The 25,824-nt window shown below is 48.3% G+C and overlaps 1 protein-coding gene across 1 annotated transcript; it reads left to right on the plus strand.

The window, feature by feature from the left end:
• Positions 1-1,302: 1,302 nt before the first annotated feature.
• On the plus strand, positions 1,303-24,901 carry LOC133359509 (tetraspanin-1-like). Its single transcript, XM_061577926.1, has 10 exons — positions 1,303-1,340; positions 5,318-5,405; positions 5,629-5,695; positions 10,954-11,064; positions 11,616-11,813; positions 13,126-13,203; positions 14,392-14,490; positions 15,431-15,535; positions 19,384-19,467; positions 23,115-24,901. Exons 3-10 carry the CDS (start codon positions 5,639-5,641, stop codon positions 23,226-23,228), a joined length of 846 nt encoding a protein of 281 aa, XP_061433910.1. The 5' UTR covers positions 1,303-1,340; positions 5,318-5,405; positions 5,629-5,638; the 3' UTR covers positions 23,229-24,901.
• The last annotated feature ends 923 nt before the right edge of the window (positions 24,902-25,824 follow it).

The following is a 25,824-nucleotide window of genomic DNA, read 5'->3' on the forward strand; positions in this document are numbered from 1 at the left end:
GCTCTTCATCATAAGGCTTGACCTGGCTATCACAACATTATAGCTGCTCACCAAAGTGGCTGATATCATCACGTGGACATTCCGTAGCAGCACCCAAATACTCTGAATGCATAGAGACACAGATATATACTTAGAGACACAGAGACCCAAAGAGATAAATAGAGACCCAATGAGACACGTTGAGACCCATGGAGATGGATACAGACCCATAGAGATAGCTATGGACCCATAGCGACACTGTAGAGACACATAGAGGCCGATAGAGACCTAAAGCGATACATAGAGGCACATAGAGATACATAGAGACAAGTAGAGACCCAGGGACTAAACCAATAGTTTAATCTATGTGTCTCTATATACTAGCTGGGGGGCCCATTACCTGGACCCAAGGGATGAGGTGGTATGCGATGGGTACTCTTAGGTTTTTTTCGGTAAAGTCACAGTAGGGAAAAAATAGTAACTGCTCCAGTAAAATTACTGTAGCTACAGTAATTTTACTGGAACAGTTACACCTGATGACGGAGGCTTGTGTTGTTTCCGAAACGTCGTGATTTAATTTAGTTATTTTCATCTTGTATTATTTTATTATAATTTTTTACCTACGTGACTTTACCGAAAAAACCTAAGAGTATGAATCCTTGCAGTCACGAAAGCTTCAAATCTAGAATGTATGCGATTGTTGTTGTGATCTACGTGAAACAGTATTCAGAAATTATTTTACTAAATGTACTCACTCGAAAACTGAAACGAAATGTATCATCGCTGCCTAAAGACCTGTTTGTATACAAGATTTTTCGTACACTCTCCATTCTCTTTCGACCAAATTGGGTCTTCAATCAACAGGGTGGCGTTTGATCTTGCCACGGATGACTGTCCACGAGCAGTCAGTAGTGTACATTACGTCGTGTGATGTGCAATGTTGTTACATACCCTCACCGTGTACACTATATTTGAGCTGTGTGGAGTGTATGGTGAGGGTATTTTGAGAAAATGAGAAGTGTCGTCAGAGAAAAGTCGCATAGGCGATACACCCTACATTTTTTTCTTTTTTTATAATGATTTGGGGATTTGGCTCTCGAACGGTGGGGTTTATGTCTAAACGAATTTGCCAGCCAGCACGCCCTAAGCCCCGTTGTGGGAATAGGCTATTCCTTTTTCATGTCCGTCACCTTTAAATTAGTAAAATTTGCATTTTTGGAGATTTTTATTCAATTAATTAGTTAGTTTGTCTTATTGATTTATTTCCTTTGCCACGCGCTGGCTCACAACGCAGCCTGCTGCACTAGTGCAAAGCGTCCACTACGTTACCCCCAGGCAATCCACACGCACCATCGCCCAAGGTAAGTCCCACAAATTAGTCTTATAAGCATTTATCTCATTACACTTTGCACTGCTAACATGGGTTGCACCTAGCAACGCACACACGATCGCCACAAATTTTAATTCGCCTTACACATGCAGCAAAAACACACTAAACACGTACATTCTTCACTCTGTGCAATGTCCTCTTCTCCCCACCCCACCCCAATGATACCCCAATGTGTCCTGAAACTACTATAGAGCCCCTACATATCATTATTGTAGCGCTTACATCCCATTATTATCGCGTGGCCGGGGGGACCGGCCCAGCCCCCAGCCGGCAAGGTGACACCTCGGTGGGCTGGGAAATCTAGATGAGCCCGGGGGTTCTGCACGGGACTAGGCCTCACCACGGCACTCTCTCTACTTACTTTGTGCTATAGATTCCATATATACTGCTATACAATCAGCATGTACTACTGTAGTGCTAGCAGGTACCACCACAGTCATTATGCACTGCAGTCATCATAGCAGGTACCAACACTGTCGCTTGCCCTGCTGTAATCATAGCAGCTACCACCACAGTCAGTATGCACTGTTGTAGTGAAAGCAGGTACCAAAGTCCGTATGCACTGCAGTAGCTAAAGCAGATACCACCACTGTATGCACTGCTGTAATCATACCAGCTACCACCACAGTCCAAATGCACTGCTGTCATCATAGCAGGTACCACCACAATATGCAGTGCTCTTATCATCGCAGCTACCACCAAAGTCTGTATGCACTGCTGTACTGATAGCAGGTACCACCTCAGTATGCACTGCTGTATTAATAGCAGGTACCACCACTGTCAGTATGCACTGCCTTTGTGATGGCAGGTTACACCACAGTCACTAGGCACTGCTGTAGTGATAGTGCATACCGTCGATGTGTGTGTGCGTAAGTCCATGTGTGTGTGTTAGTCAATGTGTGTGAGTCTGTGTCAGAGTTGATGTGTTTGTGTGTGGCAGTCGATATGTCTGTTTGTGTCAGTCGGTGTGCGTGTGTGTTAGTTGCTGTGTGTGCGTCGCTCCATGTGAGTCAGTGTAAGTCCATTTCTTTCTGTGTGTTTTGGTCCATGTGTGCGTGTGAGTCCATGTGTGTGTGTCTGTACGTACATGTGTGTGTGTGTGTGCATACGTCCATGTGTGTGTGTCAGTCTATGTGTGTGTGGCTCTATGTGCGTGTGTGAGTCCATGTATGTTTGTGTGGGAGTCTATGTGTGTCAGTCCATGTGTGTATGGCAATGTGTGTATGTGTGTGTAAGTCCCTGTGTGTGTGTGTCTTAGTCGATAAGTCTGTCTTTGGAAGTCCATATGCGTGTGTGTAGGTCAATGTGTCTGTGAGTCTTTGTATGTGTGTGTGAGTCCATATGTGTGTGTAAGGCTATGTGTGTGTGTGATTCGATGTGTGTGTGTAACTCCTTGTGTGTGTGTGTCTAAAGTCGATGTCTGTGTGAGTCCATATGTGTGTAAGTCGATGTGTTTCTATGTGTGTGGGTCGATGTCTGTGTGTAAGTCAATGTGTGTGTCTGTCTTTCACCCGGGCAACGATGGGTACTTACCGCTAGTCTATATATATAAAAGGGGAATTTGTGAATATGTGTGTCTGCAACAAACTTGAAATTTGCCATGTGGGTACTTTCCAGACTCTACATCATGCAAACATAAATATAGACTTGTATTTTTTGGGGGCGGCGCAATAATGCATATATTTTGGATAAAAATAAATAATGGGTAGAATATGCTATGCTACAAACTTTACACTATGTTAAACGTTTAAAAATAGACTTTTGGATTTGGGGGGGGGAATCACCATGAAGTATGTAGCGTCAACCCGCATACAGGACTGGCGAGAATCGATATCTAGTGAGCGTTAGTGGTATCGATTAAACGGAAATAGGCCGATTCAAAAGAAATCTACAATCATCGATTCCTTTGCTCGATTTAAAGAATCGAATCTTGGCAAGTGAGCGTAAGTTTCTATTTCCACCGCACGTTTGGTTTTATTTTAAAGTTTTTACATTCATTTTTCTCCCGGGCAACGCTGAATACTTCCTGCTAGTAGTGAAATGAAAGAGACATTTAAGAGACGTCAGCCATTAATGTTGTGCAACAAAACCCACTTCTCAATGTGGTATCGACTGCAAACTTGGTATACTGATGACAATACTATATTCTATCATTAAAAATTAATAACACATTTTAAACCATCTTTTGTATATGTTATGTTTGGGCTTGGGTCTAATTGTCCACGCTCAACTGATGTTGGCTGTAAATCACTACGGTTCCTTACGTTGTGGCAAGCCTCGGGGCCACTTCCTGGAGTCGTGGAGTTCTACCATTACTCGTACATTTCATTAAAGCGTGTTTTTAAAAAAGTATTTTGAAATATTACTTATTCCCAACGGCCTTGAGGTCTTTATAAGCATGGTTTTACCAACCACGGGGGCTTTGTCAGGAACCTAACCTGCTATTTTCATGAGCCTTTAGGTCTTGCGAACCACGGTTTTGTCAACCACGGGAGTTTTCTGGAACCTAACCTCCGCGGTTGTCAAGGGATTTCTCTACATAAAGAGTGAACACCCCCCACCCCGCCATAATCATGATCGTGCTGCTGTTAAACTTCCCCCATGGTGTTTCAATTGATGTGGAGGCCCCTCACGCACTGCATGCTGCAGATAATAGTAATACCAGCTTTTCATAAATGATCTCAAACCGCTGTACTGAACACAGCAGCAGACACTCGTCATGAATATAATTATGAGTTCGATCTCGACCCTGGGAGATGTTAACTACCTCACCTGGTATGCAGGAGGTCGTGGGTTCGACTCAGACCCTGCGAGATGTTAACTGCCTCGCCTGGTATGCAGGAGGGCGTGGGTTCGATCCAGACCCTGCGAGATATTAACTACCTCGCCTGGTACGCAGGAGAGCATGGGTTCGATCCCGACCCTGCGAGATATTAACTACCTCGGCAAGCTTCGGGGCACTTCCTGCAGTTGTGGAGTTCTTCCATTACTAGTACAGTACATTTAATTAAAGAGTGTTTTTTAATAGTTTGTAAGAAATATTATTTATTTCATTGCTGGAGGGGTTTCCCCCCCTACCTGAAAATCCTGGCTCTGCCTCTGCTTTCATCCACATTGCTCACTGTAGCTATTGTGCTGTTGGTAATGTGTAGCCCCTCACCGGGGGGGTTGATACCAACAGTTTTGGACGGACTGATACTTTAAAACATAAAAAAAGACACAGCATTATAAAATCACTGCAACTATTCATGTACAATGATTGACACCTTACAATTTAAATCAACGGAATAGGGTTAATTATAGATTTGAAGCTTTCGTGACTGCAAGGATTCATATTTTTAGGTTTTTTCGGTAAAGTCACGTAGGTAAAAAATTCAAATTAATCAAAGTAAAATAAAACAAAAATCACGACGTTTTTTTTTAACCTACGTGACTTTACCGAAAAAACCTAAGAATAGGAATAGGGTTAAGTTTTATTTGTAAAATTGTGAAACAATGGAATACAATCATCCCTGTGGTTGATAATGGTTTCTGTCTCCGTGGGTTTTCGCTCCAGGAATCGGGAGACATTTTTATTAAATTCTAATTCAACTTTAAAAGAAGTTTTAAACGTAAAACATTTATTTGTGTTAACATCCCCGATTGTAAATTCTGTTTTGGCCAACCAACAGGCCAGAAAGAAATACAGTAAAACCTTGGATTGCGAGCATAATTCGTTCCGAAAACGTGTTTGTAATTCAAAGCATACTCGTATATCAAAGCGAATTTCCCCATAAGAAATGTATAGTTTAGTTTTAGTGTCTGGCTGTGGGAGAGTAGATTTGATGTTTCCGTATCTCTCTGTGTGTATCTGTATGCATCTCTCTCTGTATCGTGTGTTTCTCTGTATCTCATCTGTGTTTCATCTGTATCTGTGTGTATGTGTATATTTCTCACGTGGTGCATCAGCCAGTCATCTCAGTCGACCCGTGGCACCTGCTGGGTCTGCCCCGTCACCTCCTGCCAGCGGGCGTTCGCCACTTCACGTGGCCTCAAGGTGCACATGGCCTGGCACAAGCGTCGTGGTGACGTCACCGCCACTTAGTGGCGAATGGCGGTTGTTGTGTTATGTTATCTCTCGCTGTATCTCTGTGTGTACTCTCTGTATCTCTCAATGTGTAGATCTGATTTATCTGTACCTCTGTATCTGTCTCTGTATCTATCTCTGTATATCTGTGTAGATCTGATTTCTCTTTCTCTGTTTGTCTGTGTGTGTGTAGATTTGTTAAAATGGGAGCCATCAGCTGGATGGCAAAAATTGCTTCGGCCTGCGGAGCCATCATGCAGGTGAGAGCTGATGATGTTGTTGATGGTGGTGATGATGATGTTGACGATGAAGCTGCTGATGATCTTGATGGTGCTGATGATGATGTTGATGATGTTAATGGTGGTGCTACAGGTGGTAATGTTGATGATGCTGGTGCAGAGGTCGCAAACGGGTTTTGATTCCTTACCCGTACCCGGCCGCACCAGGGTCGCAAATGGGTACCCGTACCCGGCCGTTCCCTACCCGTACCCTACCCGAAATGAGTGACAAACGGTTACTCACCAGTGACTCACGGCCTACCCGTACCCGGCCGCACCAGGGTCGCAAACGGGTACCCCTACCCATACCCGGCCGGGTACGGGTAGCCGGGTATCGGGTAGGGTACGGGTATCGGGTACCCGGTTGCGACCTATGTGGTGGTGCTAGAGGTGGAGGCAGAACTGCACTACTACCCAGTGTGTCCGCAGGTGGCGGATAGTGGAAATGCCTTCTCTGAAGGTTATCTGCAAATTAACCGGGGCAGCTCTGACTAATAAGCTCAGTCATTTGTTATGCAGTCTATTCATAGTCTCAAGCCGCACCTTACCATAATAATAAAAAGTGTGCCGTTCCTGCCCCCCCCTCATCCATTATATATACGGAGTGGTATCTCTTGTGATCTCTCATCTACTTGATACAGCTGTCGGGCTGTGACGGTTCCACCTGAAGACGGAAGCTTGTGTTGCCTCCGAAACGTCGTGATTTTTATTTTATTTTACTTTTATTAATTTAAATTTTTTACCTACGTGACTTTACCGAAAAAACCTAAGAATATGAATCCTTGCAGTCACGAAAGCTTCAAATCTAGAATTAATAAGCAGTCGTGGACCAAACAGCAACAGAACCACCAGTGTTTGGTCAGGACTACAGATGGCAATGCGTTTCCTCTTGAAAAGCCACATGTACCCTTTGATGATGCTGTGACATGGCGATTATTAGGTAACCTATGGAAACCTCATTTGCCAGTAAAAATATGATAATTGTTGTTTTACCCTCTTATCTGCATAGACCACAATACCTGCAGTCATAATGCAAACAAAAAACATAACTCTGATAATGTATGCACTGTCCTTGAAGTTGATTGGTCCACACCCGAGACAGCTTTCCTTAGAGCCTAGTCATCTGGTCCAACCCATGTGAGACTAGGCTCTAAGGAAAGCTGTCTCGGGTGTGGACCAATCAACTTCAAGGACAGTGCATACATTATCAGAGTTATGTTTTTTGTTTGCATTATGACTGCAGGTATTGTGGTCTATGCAAACATGACTCCTTGTAAAAAGGTGTCAGTTTTGTTGCCAGATAGAAGGGTAAAAAACCAATTATCATATTAGGTAACCATTATAATGAGTTTTGACTTAAAACTTTCATGACTGCAGGGGTTTTTTTCGGTAGTCACATAGATAGATAAATAATAACAATAAAATAATAAAAATTAAAATAATGTGAATAAAAAATAATAAAATATCACGACGTATCGATTGCAACACAAGCAGTGATGACGAACGCTTGTGTTGCGATCGAAACGTGAATTTTATTATTTTTTATTAACTTTATTTTTATTATTTCGTTATTTTTCTATCTACGTGCATTACCGAAAGAACCATAGAATAAGAACATAATGAGCCTACCTGCCCCCAGCCATGGGTTAACAAGCTCTCAACGACAGATGTTAAGATCTCAACGGCTGTGAAGGCAGACGAAGGCTGCAGCAGAATTATACCTCCAATCGTCTTGGTCTCCGTGCCATTAGATTCATGGTCCCATTCGGTCAAAATCTTGTGTGGAAGCTGCTGTGCATATGCCCCAACTCTTGACTCTAATGTTGAAACGAAAGAAGAATTTTACGTCAATCTTGACCAGGTCCTTTCTGCCGTTCCTGTGAGAGACAAATTTATTTTTCTCATGATTTTAATGCCAGAGTCGAATTGAACCATTGGCAAGGAAGGAGTGGGAAAAGTCAATTCCAATGGCATCCTCCTTTTGACCAAATGCATGGAACATGGACTTATCATCGCAAACACCCTGTTTCGCTAGAAAAAAAAATACAGTGGTACATTGGAGATCGAACTTAATTCGTTCCAGAAGGCCATTCGAACACCGATTTGTTCGAACACCGAATTAATTTTCCCCATAAGAATGAATGTAAATTACATTAATTGGTTCCAGACACAAGAAATCTCTCATAAAGCATTTTTACACGAAGTTTACAGTAATTACATGCATAAAATCATACAAAAAAACAAGAAACAATAAATAAATGGAATAAATGAATAAATATATGGAATAAATGAAATAAATTAACATTGAACGAAAAAGTTAAGGAACAATGTTTTGCGGGTCTGCACTGGGTGAGAGCTACGCATTAACTGAGCCTCTCACACAGTAAAACCTTTGTCTGGGCAAGCGTCATGCACGCTGGCCATACGCGTCTCAGCCGTACAGGCTCTTTCAAGTCGCGATTGCCCGTTCGACCTCCTAATTTCGTTCGGTTTCTGGGGCAAAAAATGTTCGTGAATATCGTTCGAACACCGATTTGTTCGAGTTCTGAGGTTTTACTGTACAAATGATCATGGCAACATCCACAATCTAAGCACTGGAACTTGGTCGATTACGTCATTGTTCGTGCCCGGGATCGTAGAGATGTATGCATCGCCCAGGCTGTGATAGAAGCTGATGATTGCTGGACTGATCATCCACTCATTTGCTCAATAATGTTCATAAATTGGCGACCAAGCGACGGCTGCAGCGGAAGAGATGCCGATGGAAGGTCAACTTCGAAGGTCTCAAGGACTCGATTAAGCAAGACCTCTTCCGCAAATGCCTCAATGCAGAACTGTCAAACTTCAATCAACTACAGTGGGCGAGTGTGGACAGTGCTTGGGGTGTCCTTAAGAACACCATCATGAACACCTGTAAAGAAACTTTGGGAGTTCCTACCAAAAAACATCAAGACTGGTTTTATGAGAATGATCAGGAGATCCAAAAGTACGTGGCAAAATTATACTAAATCCAACCAAGAGATGTCGAATTGCCAACAAGCTAAAAAGATGGTGGGAAGATAAGGTGACAGAGATCCAGCATCTTGCCGACATCCATAATATGCACGGCTTTTTCAGTGCCACCAGAACCGGCTATGGTCCGAGCACTCGGGGACCAGTTCCCCGAAGGCCTAAAAATGGAGGAGATCTGATCAAGGAGAGGGAAGCTGTCAACACTCGTTGGAAGGAGCATTACGAAGATCTTCTCAATCGTGACTCGTTCGTCGATGACAGTGGTTCCGCTCCATCCCACAGCACCCAATAAAAAATTAGCTTGGAAACCCCCCAACCCTTGATGAAGTGAGGAAAGCCATCAAGCAGATGAAAAACAATACGGCATCTGCAGCCGATGGAATCCCTGCTGAAATCTTCAAACAAGGGGGAGAGGATTCCACACCATGGCTCCCAACAGCTAATCTTGAAGATTTGGAAACACGAGGAAATCTGAAAGCTATCTCAGGGATGCCATGATTGTGAGAATTTATTAGAAAGGAGATAAATACAATTGTGGAAATTACAGGTGGGACGCTTTGCTGTCCACTGGAGGAAAGATCATCGCACTAACCCTCCTGAACCGTCTTCTACCACTTCCTGATAAACTCCTCTGAGAATCCCCAGTGTGGGTTCAGGCTATCGAGAGGCACAACTGACACGATCTTTACTGCCCGTCAACTGCAGGAAAAATGTCAGGAACAACACAGACCTCTCTACATGGCCTTCTTTGACCTCACGAATGCCTGTGATTCTGTCAACCGAGAAGCACTGTGGAGGATCCTTCAAAAGTATGCATGTCCACCGAAATTTGTCACCATTCTTTGCCTGCTGCATGATGGTATGCAAGCAGTGATTCTTAGTAATGGATCCATCTCGGACCACTTTGAAGTTAAGACTGGAGTCAAACGAGGCTGTGTCATCGCCCCAACATTCTTTTCAATATTCCTTGCCGCGATCCTACAGCTAAGTACTGGCCAGCTTTGAACAGGAATGGAGCTAAAGTACCTAATGGATGGTAAGCTGTTCAACATCAACCAACTTCGATCTAAAACTAAGACCATCTCGTCAGCAGTTGTTGAGCCCCAGTATGTTGAAAATGCTGTAATGTGTGCCCATTCAGAAGCGGATCTTCAGGCAATCGTCAAAACTTTTCCTGAGGCATATGAGAAAATGTGACTGACGCTTATTATTTTAAAGACTAAGGTCCTCCATTAACCGGTTATCAATCAGCAGTCCTCAGCTCCAACAATCTAAATCCATGGTGAGACTCCGGAAAATATTTATATTTTCCATACCTCGGAAGAATGCTAATATCGACAAAGACATCCAAAATCTCCTGAAATGTGCAAGTGCAGCTTTCGGTCGGCCAAGAAAAAGGGTATTTGAGGAACCTGACATAAGGTCCAAAACCAAGGTAATGGTTTATCAAGCAGTCGTAATCTCTACCCTACAGTACGGAACTGAGACGTGGATAACATTATAGGAGCCATGTCAAAGCGCTAGAGAAGTACCATAAACGCTGCCTGCGGAAGATCCTTAAAAATCAGGTGGGAAAACACACTAACGTCAGCGTCCTCTCGCAAACAAACACCACGAGCATTGAGGCCATGGTCATTCTACATCAGCTTGGCTGAGCCGGCCACAATGTCCGTATGCCCAACTCCAGACCCCCAAAGCAAGTATTCTACTCCCAGGTTAGTCAGGGTGTCCGTTCAAGAGGAGGGCAGTGAAAGCTCTTCAAGGATGTGCTCAAGGCCAACAAGAAGAAGTGCACCATCGACACCAACTCATAGGAGATTATTGTCCGGGATATCCTCCCATAGAGATGGAGTCTATTTCAAGGATCCAACCATTTTAAAACTAAATGGTGGAAACATGAAGAAGAAAACGGGAATGGTGGAAACGGCAACGCTGCAGCCCCACTTACTAACCCAGTTCCAACCACCACTATTTCCGGACACATGTGCCCGAGCTGCAGCAGAATTTGTCAATCCCAGATCAGTCTCTTCATTCATCTTCGGACCCACAGATAATACAACTTTTCTATGGAAGACAATCATCCTCGATTGCGAGGGATAGCCTATAATATGTTGATGATGATTCTAATGGTGCTGTAGGTGATGGTGGTGGCGATGATCATGATGTCGATGATGGTGTTGATGATAATGATGGTGGTGTTGATAATGATGACGTTCATGGTGCTACAGGTGGGTTCTTTGCTGGGCAAGATCCTGGGGCTGGTTCGTGACTTCACTGTGGGGCTCACCGTGGCCAGGCTCCTCAAGCTCATCACCACGCTCTGCAGCCTGATCATCATGGTGACTCGCTCATTCACTTGCTTACCCACTCGCTCACCCACTTACCCACTCACACACTCACTCAGCCACTCACTCAGCCACTCACTCAGCCACTCGCCTACTCACTTACCCACTCACTCCACCACTCACTAACTCAGCCACTCGTCCACTCACATACTCACCCACTCAATCAATAACTTACCCACTCGCTTACCCACTCATTCACTCACTCACCCGCTCCCTCAACCACTCACTCGCTCACCCACTCACTCAACTACTTACCCACTCAGCCACTCACTCATTCACCCAATCTCACTCACCCGATAACTCACCCAATCGCTCATCCACTCACTCACCCACTCGTTCACCCACTCGTTCACCCACTCGCTCACTCAATCACTCACCCACTCACCCAGCCACTCACTCAGCCACTCATTCAGCCACTCACTCAGCCACTCACTCGCTCACCCACTCACTCAGCCACTCACTCAGCCACTCACTCAGCCACTCAGCCACTCACTCAGCCACTCACTCACCCACCCACCCACTAACCCCTCTTTTCTTCCACAAAGGCGGTGGGTGGCTCCTTGCTGGCTCTGGGCCTGTGGAAGGGCCACGCCATGCTGGCTCGCTCGCTCTTCCCCTCGCTTTCCGCTGTCTCGACCACGGCGCTGCCCACCGCCTGCGTGGCCGTAGGTGCTGCGGCTCTGCTGCTGGGCGCACTGGGGCTGCTCGGCGTCTACCGGGAGGGCAAGTGGCTGCTGGCCGTGGTGAGCGGGACGGAGAAGCGGGAGAGAGATTGTGAGAGTTTTAAATCAACTTCATTTGCTGCCAGCAGCAAAAGCGTTTAGCACGGCGTCAGGTGCGCTGCACGTCACAAACGCTACCCGTGGCACGCACGACAAATAAAGCGCGCATCAAACACAATCGCCACTCCATCGAGGCTGTCCTCAGCATGGCTGAAGAAGGCCTGGCCACTTAGAAGGTTCTGGCGTGGGGCCTTCAGAGTGGTATCAAGGTGGGTTTCCTGGAGGAGAGTCACGTCTGCCTTCTGTTCTTTAAGAAAGCGACAGATCTGGCCCCACCTTTTGTCGCTACGAGCACCGTTGCAGTTCAGGCTGGTTACCTTAATACCTGAAGTCATGAGAGTGAACAGTAGCTTTAGCTGAGGCAGCGGTCGCAACCAGGTACCCGATACTCATACCCTACCCGATACCCGGCTACCCACCCGGCCGGGTACGGGTAGCCGTTTGCGACCCTGGTGCGGCCGGGTACGGGTAAGGAATCAAAACCCGTTTGCGACCTCTGAGCTGAGGGGAATCATTTCTGAATTGAAGGATTCCTCCTCTTCACATTTTGCACGAAAGATTTCAGGTGGTAGCATTCCTGCTAGCTGAACCCAAAAGTGTGTGGATGCCGATAAATTATCTGGGAGGTCTTAAGGAAGCCCATCACATCGGTGGCGAGTGAGAGAGTGAGAGCAAGTGAGAGAGAGTGACACGGTGGATGGTCAACGGTGAACGATCACCGCCACATTGACTCCTCCCCTCTCTCCGTGTGTCTCTCTCTCCCCATGTCTCTCCTCGTGTCTCTCTCTCCCCATGTCTCTCTCTCCTTGTCTCTCACTCCCCGTGTCTCTCCCCGTGTCTCTCTTTCTCACTCCCCGTGTCTTTCCCTGTGTTTCTCTTTTTCACTCCCCGTGTCTCTCCCTGTGTCTCTCTTTCTCACTCCCCGTGTCTCTCGCTGTGTCTCTCTTTCTCACACCCCGTGTCTCTCCCCGTGTCTCTCACTCCCCGTGTCTCTCCTCGTGTCTCTCTCCCCTCATTTCTCTCTCTCCTTGTCTCTCACTCCCCGTGCCTCTCCCCGTGTGTTTCTTTCTCACTCCCCGTGTCTTTCCCCGTGTCTCTTTCACTCCCCGTGTCTCTCCCCGTGTCTCTCTTTCCCAGTGTGTCTCCCTGTTTCTCTCGCTCACTCCCTGTGTCTCACCATCTCTCTCTCCCTCTGTCTTTCTCCCTCTGTCTCTCTCCCTCTCCCCTGTGTGTCACTCTCTCACGCCCCGTGTCTCTCTGCGTCTCTCTCTAGTACTGTGTGCTCGTCCCTATGACCGGGCTCATCGCGTACAGCATGGGAGGAATGCTCGCTCTCCAGATCTCAGACAAGGTGAGTTGGCTCCCACCACCGCCACTGAAGGTCAAGAGACGGGTCCACGTCTCCGACACTCACGCGTAAACCAATAACAAAAACTAAACCATTTGTATTAGTGTAGTGTATAGTAGTGTAGTGTATAGTAGTGTAGTATAGTGTAAAATAGTGTAGTGTATAGTAGTGTAGTGTATAGTGTATAGTAGTGTAGTGTATAGTAGTGTAGTGTATAATAGCGTAGTGTATAGTAGCGTAGTGTACAGTGTAGTGTATAGTAGTGTAGTGTATAGTAGCGTAGTGTATAGTAGTGTAGTGTATCGTGTAGTGTATAGTAGTGTAGTTTATAGTGTAGTGTATAGTGTAGTGTATAGTAGTGTAGTGTATAGTAGTGTAGTGGATAATAGTGTAGTGCATAGTGTAGTGTATTGCAGTATAAATGTTTCTACGGAAAGGCAGTCGTACAAACATTTGAAACAAATTCAACGTGGCGCTCTGCATGCGTGTGTGATGTAATTTACTTGCGCTCGCCGGCTAGTCCAGGGAAACACATTGTTTACGATCGATGAGTTTAGAAAAGTCTTGAAAACGAAACTGTAGACTAACTTTAATTTTATTTTACCAGGTAGTAAGGCCCCCACTAAGCTATGTCATGACTCTTTTGTTAGAAGCGACCTGGCCATCACAAATGATAGCAGCTCCACCAAGTGGCAGATATCATCATCACGTGGAAATTCATAGCAGCACCCGTCTACTCTTAAACACGTGGTGGCGTCAATCCGAAATGTCGACAGGAAAACACCAGAGGACCCGGAGAAAAATCTACGCAGTGACCACCACAGGGATAGAAACTCAGAGTACGATTATACATTGTCAGGGTCTGGAATTTAAACCATGACCTCCTGTATACCCAGTGAGAGAGAGAAAACATCTCCTAGCCACCGCGACACCCCCAAATCAACTGAACATTCTCTCTCCCTGTGTCTCTCTCTCCCCATGTCTCTTTCTCTCTGTGTCTCTCTCCCCGTGTGTCTTGCCCATGTGTCTCCCTCTCCCCGTGTCTCTCTCTCTCTCTCCCCGTGTCTCTCTTTCCCCGTGTCTCTCTCCCCATGTCTCTCCGTGTCTCTCGCTTTTCCTGTCTCTCTCCTCGTGTCTCTCTCCCCATGTCTCTCTCTCCCCATGTCTCTCTTTCCCCGTGTCTCTCTGCAGGTGGAGCAGGTGGCTAGAGCGGAGGGAGTACACGTTCTGCAGACCGAATATGGAGTGGACTCCAAAGTCACTGAGGAGTGGAACTCAGCCATGAGCATCGTGAGCCACTCAGCATTCACTAACCCACTCACTCACCCACCACTCACTCACTCAACCAATCACCGACTCATCCACCCACTCACTCTTGCACCCACCCACTCATTCACCCTCTCACCGACCGACCAACCGACCGACCCACTCACTCACCACCCACGCACCCACTCACTCACCCACCCACTCACTCACCCACCCACTCACCCAAACACTAAACCACTCACTAACCCACTCACTCACCCACTCACTAATCCACTCACCCACTCACTCACCCAACCACTAACACATTCACTCACCCACTCACTCACCCACTCACTCACCCACTCACTCACCCACCACCCACTCACTCACCCACTCACTCACCCACGAACTCACCCACCCACTCACTCACACACGAACTCACCCACCACCCACTCACTCACCCACCACCCACTCACTCACCCATGAACTCACCCATGAACTCACCCACCCACTCACTCACCCACGAACTCACCCACCCACCACCCACTCACTCACCCACCACCCACTCACTCACCCACTCACCCACCCATCCACCCACTCACTAACCCACCCATCCACCGACCAACCAACCCACCCACCTACCGACCCACCCAACTACCCATCCACCCACTCACTCACCCGCCCACTAACCTACTCACTCACCCACCCACTCACTCACTCACCCACCCACACACCCACTAACCCACCCATAAATCACCCACTCGCTCACCAACCCACTCACTCACCTACTCACTCACCCAATCACTAACCCACCCACTACCCCACCCACTCACTCACCCACCCACACACCCACTAACCCACGCATTAACTCACCCACTCGCTCACCAACCCACTCACTCACCTACTCACTCACTAACCCACTCACTCACCCAATCACTAACCCAACCACTCACCCAACCACCCACCCTCTCTGTCTCTCTCCCAGCTCTCCTGTTGTGGTATGAACAATGCAAGCGACTTCTTGGGCGGTCCACCCCAAGCCTGCTGCTCTGATGGTGAAGCTGCCCCATCCTGCTCCGTCTACCCACAGGTGCCCACAAATATGACAAAGATAAATATCTCCCATGTAGCCTCTATCAGGGCTGTCGGGGGCAAGTGCTGTTAGTAGTAGCGTGGAGAATTCACACACCCACTTAAGTGGGTGAGAGGGTGAGTGAGTTAGTGACTGGATGAGTGGGTGAGGTGAGTGACTGAGTGAGTGTGTGGGTGGGTGAGTGAGTGGGTGAGTTAGTGGATTAGTGAGTTAGTGGGTGAGTGAGTGAGTGGGTGAGTTAGTGGATTAGTGGGTGAGTGGGTGAGTGAGTTGGTGAGTAGGTGGGTGGGTGAGTGGGTGGGTGGGTGGGTGGGTGAGTGAGTGCGTGAGTGAGTGAGTGGGGGAGTTAGGGACTGGATGAGTGGATGAGGTGAGTGACTGAGTGAGTGTGTGGGTGGGTGAGTTTGTGGGTAAGTAAGTTGGTGCCGGGCGGCAATGCTGTGGTTGGCAGTGCCGTGGGGAGAGGGCCATTTAAATTGGCCTTTCCCCTCATGGCGTTTTTAACCACCACAGCGGCCAAATGGGGGCTCTGGACAGGTGCGAGAGGCTGCTAACCCCTCCACCTTCAATTAATTACCACTAAACCACGACGGAAATTTTTTATAAATAAGCTTGTGCCGGAGGCTCCAGGGGGACAGGCGTCTATGACGTTTCCTGGCCAAACCCCATTTGGCAGAGCCAGAAGACTGAATCCTTACCCTCGGGGCTCCTCCAGAAACAACAAAAAACCACTACGTGTGGCCACGTGGAATGTTCGAACGTTCAGTGCGGAGGAGAGGCTGCCAATCCTCTGTCGGGAGCTGGACCGGTACCGCCTGGATCTCTGTGGTATTCAGGAGGTCCGGTGGACCAGCTCTGGCTCCTGCCACCATGAGGGGTGGACAGTCTTCTTCTCGGGGCAGGAGACTACCAAACAACAGGGAGTGGCTCTTATTCTGAACAAAATAATGAAGGGGGCGTGGGAGCGTGGCGGTGAGGTGTGGGAAGCTGTAAGCCCAGGCTACTTTGGGCTCGCCTTCTTATCAACCAGAGGCGAGGAATGGTGGTAATGGTTACTTATTCCCCCACTGAAGAAGAAAATCTGTGGAGGGATGCAGGCAAGGCTGATGAGTCAGATGCCTTCTCTGACCTCCTGTCACAAGTCATCTTGTTGGGTGACTTCAATGCCCGAGTTGGTCATGATGCTGGCACCTGGTCTGGAGTGATTGGAAGGCATGGGCCAGATCAGCTCAATAACAATGGCAGGAGGCAGCTAGGTTTTTGTGCAGCCCATGGGCTTGTAATTACCAACACGCTGTTCCGGTATCGGCGCATCCACACCACATCATGGATGCATGCCGGGTCCAAGCAAGAACATCTGCTGGACTACATAGTGACAGAACAGCGGATGCGGGCCCATGTCCTTGACACCAGGACCTACCGTGATGCTGATCTGCCAACTCACCATCGACTTGTCATCTGTAAGATGCGCCTGCCATTCTTTCACTCCGGTGGTGGGTGTACACCCAGGACCCCATTCAAACCCTTAGTGGCCTGGTCTCAGCTAGCTGATGAAAGTTTCAAGCGAGAATTTCATCATCGCTTGCGGCTGGGTTTGGCATCGTCCCATGGGCGAGGTTTAGGACTGTGGCTCATGCAGCTGCAATGGCTGCTTTGGGTACACGGTCCAGACGTCTCCAGAGACCCTGGCTGATAGAGGAGGTGTTCAAGCTGGCTGGGAAAAAGTGACAGGCCCACTCATCGGCTACAGCATCCCACGTCGGAGAATGAGGAGGCTTACCGCAGCCTTCGCTGGGAGGTTCGGCGAGCTGTGAGGCGCTGCAAGGATGGGTGGTGGTCGCGGGTTGCTGAGGAGATGGTCTGCCTCATTGGCCTGTGATCACAAATGCCTCTTTAATTCCATCAAAAAAGTAACCTGCAGTGCTATACCAATTACCATGAGCATTTCTGTGAGCCTGAAAAACATGGGACAAAGTGGGGATGACCCTGCCGAGGCTGCGGTGTCTCAAATATTGGAAGAAGTAGTCACCCCCTGTGAGTGGTTGGCTGAGGTGCCATCTGTTGAAGAAGTACTGAAGGCGATCCAGAACCTGAGACCAGGAAAGGCACCAAGCAGAGATGATCTCCCAAGCGAAATGCTGACGAAGGGTGGTATTTGTGCACAGACTGCCCTACATGACATCATAACAACAGTCTGGACCACTGGAGGGGTTCCGCAGGATTGGAAGGATGCCCTGGTGGTCCCCCTCTTTAAGAAGGGGGACCGCACACACTGTAACAACTACAGGTGCATCTCACTCATCAGTGTGCCGGGAAAGGTCATGGCAAGGATTATTCAACATCGCGTTGATAGGCACGCTGAAGAGAGGCTTGCGGAGCCCCAATGCGGTTTTAGGAAAGGGCGGTCCTGCACAGATGCAATATTTTCTGTCCGTCTGCTACAGCAGAGGTGTAGGGAATTCCAACAAGACCTACACCTCTGCTTTATTGACCTGGTCAAAGCCTATTATACCATCAGTAGGCCTGGGCTCTGGATTGTTCTTCGTGCTTTCGGAGTCCCTGATCCTCTGCTCACGATCATTAAGGACCTTCATGATGGCGAGCAGGCCCGGATAAAACTACGTGGCCGGGAGTCGGAGCCATTCCCTGTACACCTTGGGGTGCGACAGAGATGTCCTCTGGCTCCCACATTATTTAACATCTATTTCGACCACGTAGTTTGTGAAGCTTTCAATAGCTGTACCGGAGGAATTTCCATCTGGTACAGATACAATGGGAGGATGATCGATGCGCGGGTGCGGTCAAGGGATGGCTCCCTATTGCTCAACCATGTTATATATGCCTGTTAATTGCTCCTCACTCAGAAGAGGAGTTGGAGGCGCTGTTGCAGTTGGAGGCAGTCGCCCTCCAACAACAACGGAGGGCGGAGGAGCGATGCTCACAACAATGAGCGGAGTGCCAGGTGGCTAAAACACAGCAAGTTGGCACAATAGGGAGCACAGGTGGTACATCAGCCAGTCGTCTCAGTCAGTCGACCTGTGGCATCTGGGTCTGCCACGTGACCTCCTGCCAGCGGGGCGTTCGACACTTCACGTGGCCTCAAGGTGCACATAGACTGGCACAAGCGTCGTGGTGATGTCACCGCCACTTAGTGGTGAATGGCGGTTGTTGTTGTTGAGTGAGTTGGTGAGTGAGTGGGTGAGTGAGTGGGGAAGTGTGTGACTGGGTGAGGTGAGTGACTGGGTGACTGGGTGAGTGGGTAAGTAGGTGAGTGGGTGGGTGAGTGAGTGGGTGAGTTAGTGGATGAGTGAGTTAGTGGGTGAGTGATTTAGTGGGTGAGCAAGTGGGTGGGTGGGTGGGTGTAGTGGGTGAGTAGGTGGGTGGATGAATAGGTGGATGAATGGGTGGGTGTGTGAGTGAGTAGGTGGATGGGTGATTGGGTGAGTGAGTGGATGAGTGATTGAATGGTGAGTGAGTGGGTGAGTGAGTGGGTGGGTGTAGTGGGTGAGTGGGTAGGTGAGTGAGTAGATGGGTGGATGAATGGGTCAGTGAGTGAGTAAGTAGGTGGATGGGTGATTGGGTGAGTGAGTGGATGAGTGATTGAGTGGTGAGTGAGTGGGTGAGTGAGTAGGTGGATGGGTGATTGGGTGAGTGAGTGGATGAGTGATTGAGTGGTGAGTGAGTGGGTGAGTGAGTAGGTGGATGGGTGATTGGGTGAGTGAGTGGGTGAGTGATTGAGTGGTGAGTGAGTGGGTGAGTGAGTAGGTGGATGGGTGATTGGGTGAGTGATTGAGTGGTGAGTGAGTGGGTGAGTGAGTGGGTGAGTGACTCTCTCCGTCTCTCAGGGCTGTATGGATGCTCTCATCGTGCTGGTTGAATCTCACCGCTCCCTCGTGCTGGGACTCCTCATTGCGGTGCTCGTCGCCCTGGTAACCGCACTCACTCACTCAACCACTCACCCACTCTCCCACCCATCCATTCACCCACCCACTCACTCACCTACCCACTCATTCACCCACTCACTCACCTACTAACTTACTCACTACCCACTCACTCGCCCACCCACCCACTCACCCACCCACTCACCCACCCACTCATCCACCCACTCACCCCACCCACTCACCCACCCACTTACCCACCCACCCACTCACCCACCCACTCACCCCACCCACTCACCCACCCACTCATTCACCCACTTTCCCACCCATCCATTCACCCACTCACTCACCTAATGATTCATTCACTCACTCACCCACTAACTTACTACCCACTCACTCGCCCACCCACTTATTTACTCACTCACCCACGCATTCACCCACTCATTTATCCACCCACTCACTCAACGGCTCACTGACCCAGCGGGGTGGGTCATGTCAGCCTTCTCGTGGCCCACCCTGTTATGTGAACAAAGCCTACAACGAAATTCGTAATGAACAACATCGCCACGGAAGCCGTATGTCGCCAGTCAACCTCTGGGTTACAGCAGTTCGTCCATGCCAGGTAAATGTTGAGGGCCTATCCCGAGCGAAGATGAGTGTCCTCGCGAATATTTTTCAGCAAGAAAACATCGCCATCCTTACTATCCAAGAGACACGCGTGGAGGAAAGCAGCTCTCTACTGTTGAACATTCCAGGGTACATCCTCGCTGCTTCTAAGGACCACGCTAATCACGATCTGGCTACTTCTGTCGCGCATCGCATCAAAGATGCAGCGGAAGTTATTCAGATGGACAAAGACTTCACAATTGGGATAATAATCGCCGGTCTCATCGTGTACAATGTCTACAAGCCGCCAGCAACAACCTGGCACCTATCACCATTGCCAGCGGTGCAACATCCCCTGATCTACATAGGCGACTTCAACAGCCATCAGACGGGTAACTCCAGAAGCTCAGTGGAGCGGCACCCTCAGAATACCGGACTGCTAAGGCAACTGCTGATGGGATAGCGGTGCAGCTTCTTTGCAATACAGAAACAAGAAAAAGTTGAAAACAAAAATGCACAGCAAAACAAGCCACAAAAGATACATTCTCCACCTGTGACAAAAAATCACCTATGTCTGCAGCTGTTCTTCCAGAAGAAATAGATGCCGCACTGGCGGTAACAAAGGCAGGTAAAGCCGCAGGAATAGATGGGATTTACCTGGAATTCCAAAAACACATTGACAGCAAAGGAGGAATCTGGCTGGAGAAACTTTTTTTCAAATATCATCGCCACCAGCAAGCTACCAACACTTTGGAGAAAGTTGAAAACATTGCTCTCCGCAAGCCAGAAAACCCTGCTGATAACCCACACAGCTACAGACCAATCTCTCTTCTTTGTACAATGTACAGTCTACAAGCTACTGGATCGAGTAATGGTAGCTCTCCTCTCTTGGAAGCCACCATACCACCTGATCAGGCAGGTTTTCGGCCACAACGAAGCTGTTGTGACCAGGTCCTCGCCTTTACATCACACATCGAAGCCAGCTTTGAGCATAAACAGAAAACAGCGGCTACTTTTATAGACTTGTCATCTGCATACGACATGGTCTGGCGCCAAGGACTCCTCTTTAAACTACCCAACACCATAAAGTGTGAAAAAAACGGTTTACCTCATCGCCAGTATGCGAAGCAGCTGACAATTTCGCGTCCATCTCGGTAACCAGGTCAGCCACCCACGAACTCTACAAAATGGCCTACCGCAGGGGTCAGTATTAGCACCAGCCCTGTTTAATCTGTACATCAGCAACATGCGGGTCACATTAATCAGCAAGTTAATCTACGCAGACGATCTAGCGCTGGTCAGCCTCGCAGCGACACTCAGCACAGCTCAAGACATCTTGAACACCGACCTAAAAGAAATTGGAAGATTATTTTTCATTCCTGGCGACTTAAGTCAAATCCAACCAAGACTGTGTCCTCAGCATTCCATCTCAACAACGCGGAAGTAAAAAGAACCCTGAATGTCGAGTTTTGTGGTAAAACCATAACCCACGACCCACTCCCAAAATACATTGGAGTACTGCTCATAAGACAGTCTCACTCTCAGGCAACAAGATACAAACCCGCGTGAACATCATCCATAAACTGGCGGGAACTAGTTGGGGCTGTGATGCTCGAACACTACGGACTGAAACGCTCGACCTCGTGTATTCGACGGGAGAGTATTGCTCACCTGTTATGGTACGCAGCGCTCACACTCGAGTTATGGACACACAGCTGAACATTGCAATTCGTGCCATCAAAGGTAAACTGAAGTTGACACTGACCCGGTGGCTCCCAGTGCTCACCCACATCGTTCCGCCGCAAATCCGTCGTAAAACGGCGGCCGTCGGGGAGTACCAAAAAATAGTCGTCAACCCGCACCTTCCGATACATCGGGGCATAAACCCAGTGCCGCCTGTTTGCCTAAATCATACCACCACTTCTGGATCACAGCAGCCTCACGCCACGCCACAAATATCAATGAAGGCGAGAGATGGAAGAAAGTCTGGACTGCGGCCGACGTCAAAACTAAGCATCTCTTTATCCTACCATCGAACCTCCCGGTTTCAACCTTCCACGCCGCCAATGGTCGACCATCAACTGAATTAGGACCGGGCATGGCTGATGCGGCTACCTGATGTACAAATGGCGCATCAAAGATTCGGCGTCCTGCGAGTGTGGCCACCAATTCCAAATCATCGACCACATTGTAAACATTTTGCCGCTGCTGCTGCTACTGTCTTCACTCGTTTAAAGTGGGAATGGACGAGATCCACTCCGTGTCTGAACAGACAATTGAGTGGATCTTAATTCTAGATTTGAAGCTTTCGTGACTGCAAGGATTCATACTCTTAGGTATTTTTCGGTAAAGTCACATAGGCAAAAATAATTAATTAATAAATCATATACATCGCATGATAAAGTACATTTTATCTGTGACTCTCCCACCTGATGACGGAGACTTGTGTTGCCTCCGAAACGTCGTGATTTATTTTATTTCTATTGTTATTTCTTTTATTTTATTATTTATTTTCCCCTACATGGCTTTACCGAAAAAACCTAAGAGTATGAGTAGATCTTGACTTAAAGCTTTCATGACAGCAGGAATTAATATTGTTTGGATCTTTCGGTAAAGTTACGTAGATAGGTTCAAAGAAAATAACAAAAAACTACGACGTTTCGATCGCAACACAAGCAATCGTCATCAGGATAGGGAAAACAAATTGAAGTTTTCTGTTATTTTCTTAGAACCTATCTACGTGACTTTGCCGAAAGACCCAAAGAATAATAATTGAGTGGATAACAACATTCTAAAAGTACGTATTTAATTTGCTGCTATTCATCCATACAAAAGAAGAAGACTCACCCACCCACTCACTCACCCGCTTACTCACTACCCACCCATCCAGCCACTCACCCACCGACTCACACACCGACTCGCCCACCGACTCGCCCACCGACTCGCCCACCGACTCGCCCACCCACTCACCCACCCACTCACCCACCCACTCACCCACCCACCCTATTTGAGAAGAGCTGGTTTTCTGGAAGGCTTAAGTGCCATGTGACCTGATTCTGCCCCGCCATCGGAATGTGGAATTTCTCCCGCAGCCTCTGTCGGCCCTCACCTCTGGCCTCCTGGCCCGCCACCTCCACGTGCGGGATAAGAAGATCCGCGCCCTGGACGGAGACGGCTTCCCAGCTCCACGCACGGCTCCCATCTAGAGAGAGAGACAGGGGCCATGTGACTCCCTTTGCACTCTCTACACTCTCTACACTCTCCTGACACTCTCCCCACACTCCTCATTCTCCCCACACCAGAGGTCGCAAAAGGGTTTTGATTCCTTACCCGTACCCGTACCCGGCCGCACCAGGGTCGCAAATGGGTACCCGTACCCGTACCCGGCCGGGTACCCGTACCCTACCCGAAATGAGTGACAAACGGGTACTCACCAGTGACTCACGGACTACCCGTACCCGTACCCGGCCGCACCAGGGTCGCAAACGGGTACCCGTACCTGGCCGGGTACGGGTAGCCGGGTATTGGGTAGGGTACGGGTATCGGGTACCCGGTTGCGACCTCTGCCCCACACTCTCCCTTGCTCCATTTTCTCCCTCTCCCGACGCCAGCTTATCTACAGTGCACTTACCAACCACTAGAGGCCGCTGATACACCCCCGGTGTCTATCACCCACCGACCACTAGAGGCCGCTGATACACACTCGGTTTCTTTGACCCACCAACCACTCGAAGCCGCGATAACGCTGCAGTGCACTGTGGGCTCAAGCTCGTTAGCACGAGAAGAGGTTTCTTATTTTTAACCGCTTTTGTGATTTGGTTGCATTTTAAATCGGGTTTATTTTTTGGTTTGCTTAAAAAAATGTAATTTACCGTATAATCATGTGACTATCTGGTGACTTTCCTGGTGACCTCGGGGGTGGAGCTGGGCCAAAGGGGAACGCAGAAGCAGAATCTGTATTTATACTGCAAAAGGAATCCGATGAGCTATACAGCTCTTTGTAACGTTCAGAAGGGGCACGAGGTAAATTGTTGATTCACTCTTCAACACACCGGTGGGCTAAAGTAGTGAATTATTTGTCTTTTGTAAACGTGACACATTTTTACTGTTTGGCCGTGTCGGGTGGTGGAGGGTTGGTTACGACACATTTATAAATTACGCGATCTAACCCAAAAACTTTTATTATGATTAATATTGGTCGCGAAAGCCTACATGTTAAACTGAGGTAAGAACGTTACAACAACAAACAGTACAAAAACATGATAGTCGTGAAAGTCCCTGGAAAGTCCTTGGAAAGTCCCTTTTTAAGTAATAGTTGTTTTCTTCTCTGGGGCTGTGTAAATCTTAATGCAATATCGAGGCCTTCACGGGAACCACAGCAGGGCAGCCTTCTTCAACCATGGATCGAGATCTGTTGCCAAAGCTTTGTGGTTAAGGGCCGCCACCACCACCCGGCGCAGGATGAGAGAGACAGGAAGACGCACAGGGAGAGACAGAGCGAGAAATACAAGACAGAGATACAAATAAAGAGAGGCACATTGGGAGAGATAGAGCGAGAGATGGAGACACACAGGGAAAGAGTGACAGAGAGAGAGAGAGAGATACAGAGAGACAGAAAGTAAGACAGATATACAGACAGAGAGAGAGTGTGACAGAGGAAAGATTTATTTTTAAATCCGGAAGTGGTGGTTGAATTGAGGATATGAATCATCGGCTCAGCAGTAAATCCTCGGCAAACAAAAATGTTTGAAATATATTGTTTTTTCTGTCAAGATGTCTCGTTGAACTCTCCCAAAGTTTGCCAGACGTCTGCCCCGTGCATGTGGTCTGTCTGCCTGTGTCTATAACCCAAAACAAACTTTTAAAAAATATGATTGATGTGATGAGTCCGTGTGCTATGTTTTATAATCGAGATACTAGCATGCAATCGACGTGTACGTATCATGGGATACATTTCGCCAGTGTAGTGTTGTGGATTCGTGAGACGTCGGATACGAGTCTTGGAGGCAACACTTTATTCAACACAATGTTCGGCAGTACAACCCGGCACCCTCAGGGCAACGGCCCTACTATAACTCTTGCCTAGGAAGGTACTGCCTTGGGGCTAACATGCCCTATACGGGACTGCTACTCTAGGTCATCCGGCTATGGATGCCTAGGGGAGGCTAATCGAACCCGATCTAGCCAGGGGTGCGGGTTCCAACCACTGGCCCACTCAGACCCGGCCCTTACAAGGACATCGGGCCGGGGGTTCCCAGGGTCTCACCACCGAGCCACACAGAGTCCCGGCCCTGACAAGGGCAGTGGGGCTGGGGGTCCCAGGGTCCTATCTGTCCAGTCTTCCTGATTCTGTCTTCAACTGGCCCCGAGCCTGTAGAGAGGTCCCGCTTATATACACACCTCCCAACTCAGGGGTGGGGTCCTGAGGGAGGGGCCCCGGGGGATCCCAGGACACCCCACAGGCCCCTCCTGCTCCGGGGCTAGGGATATGTGACCGCCCCTGCTGGACTGTGTCATCCTCTACAGGTGAATGTACACAGTCCGTATGTGTCGCTACGCGTAGCCCATACACGCCCCTACACCAGTATCACAGTATAAAGGAGCTCCGACGAGTTACATGGGTCTTCTTGGTTATTTCGGTAAAGTCACGTAGAAGGGAAATAATAAATAATAAAACATAACGCAAGCAGCAGGTCGGCTGCTTGCGTTGTGGCCAAAACGTCGTGAGAATTGTATTTTATTATGTTTTTATTTTATTATTTCCCTTCTACGTGACGTTACCGAAAGAACCAAGAAGATGAA

This window comes from Lethenteron reissneri, chromosome 65 (genome assembly GCF_015708825.2).
Source record: "Lethenteron reissneri isolate LAM-NWPU_2019-01 chromosome 65, ASM1570882v1, whole genome shotgun sequence".
Taxonomy (NCBI): Eukaryota; Metazoa; Chordata; class Hyperoartia; order Petromyzontiformes; family Petromyzontidae; genus Lethenteron; species Lethenteron reissneri.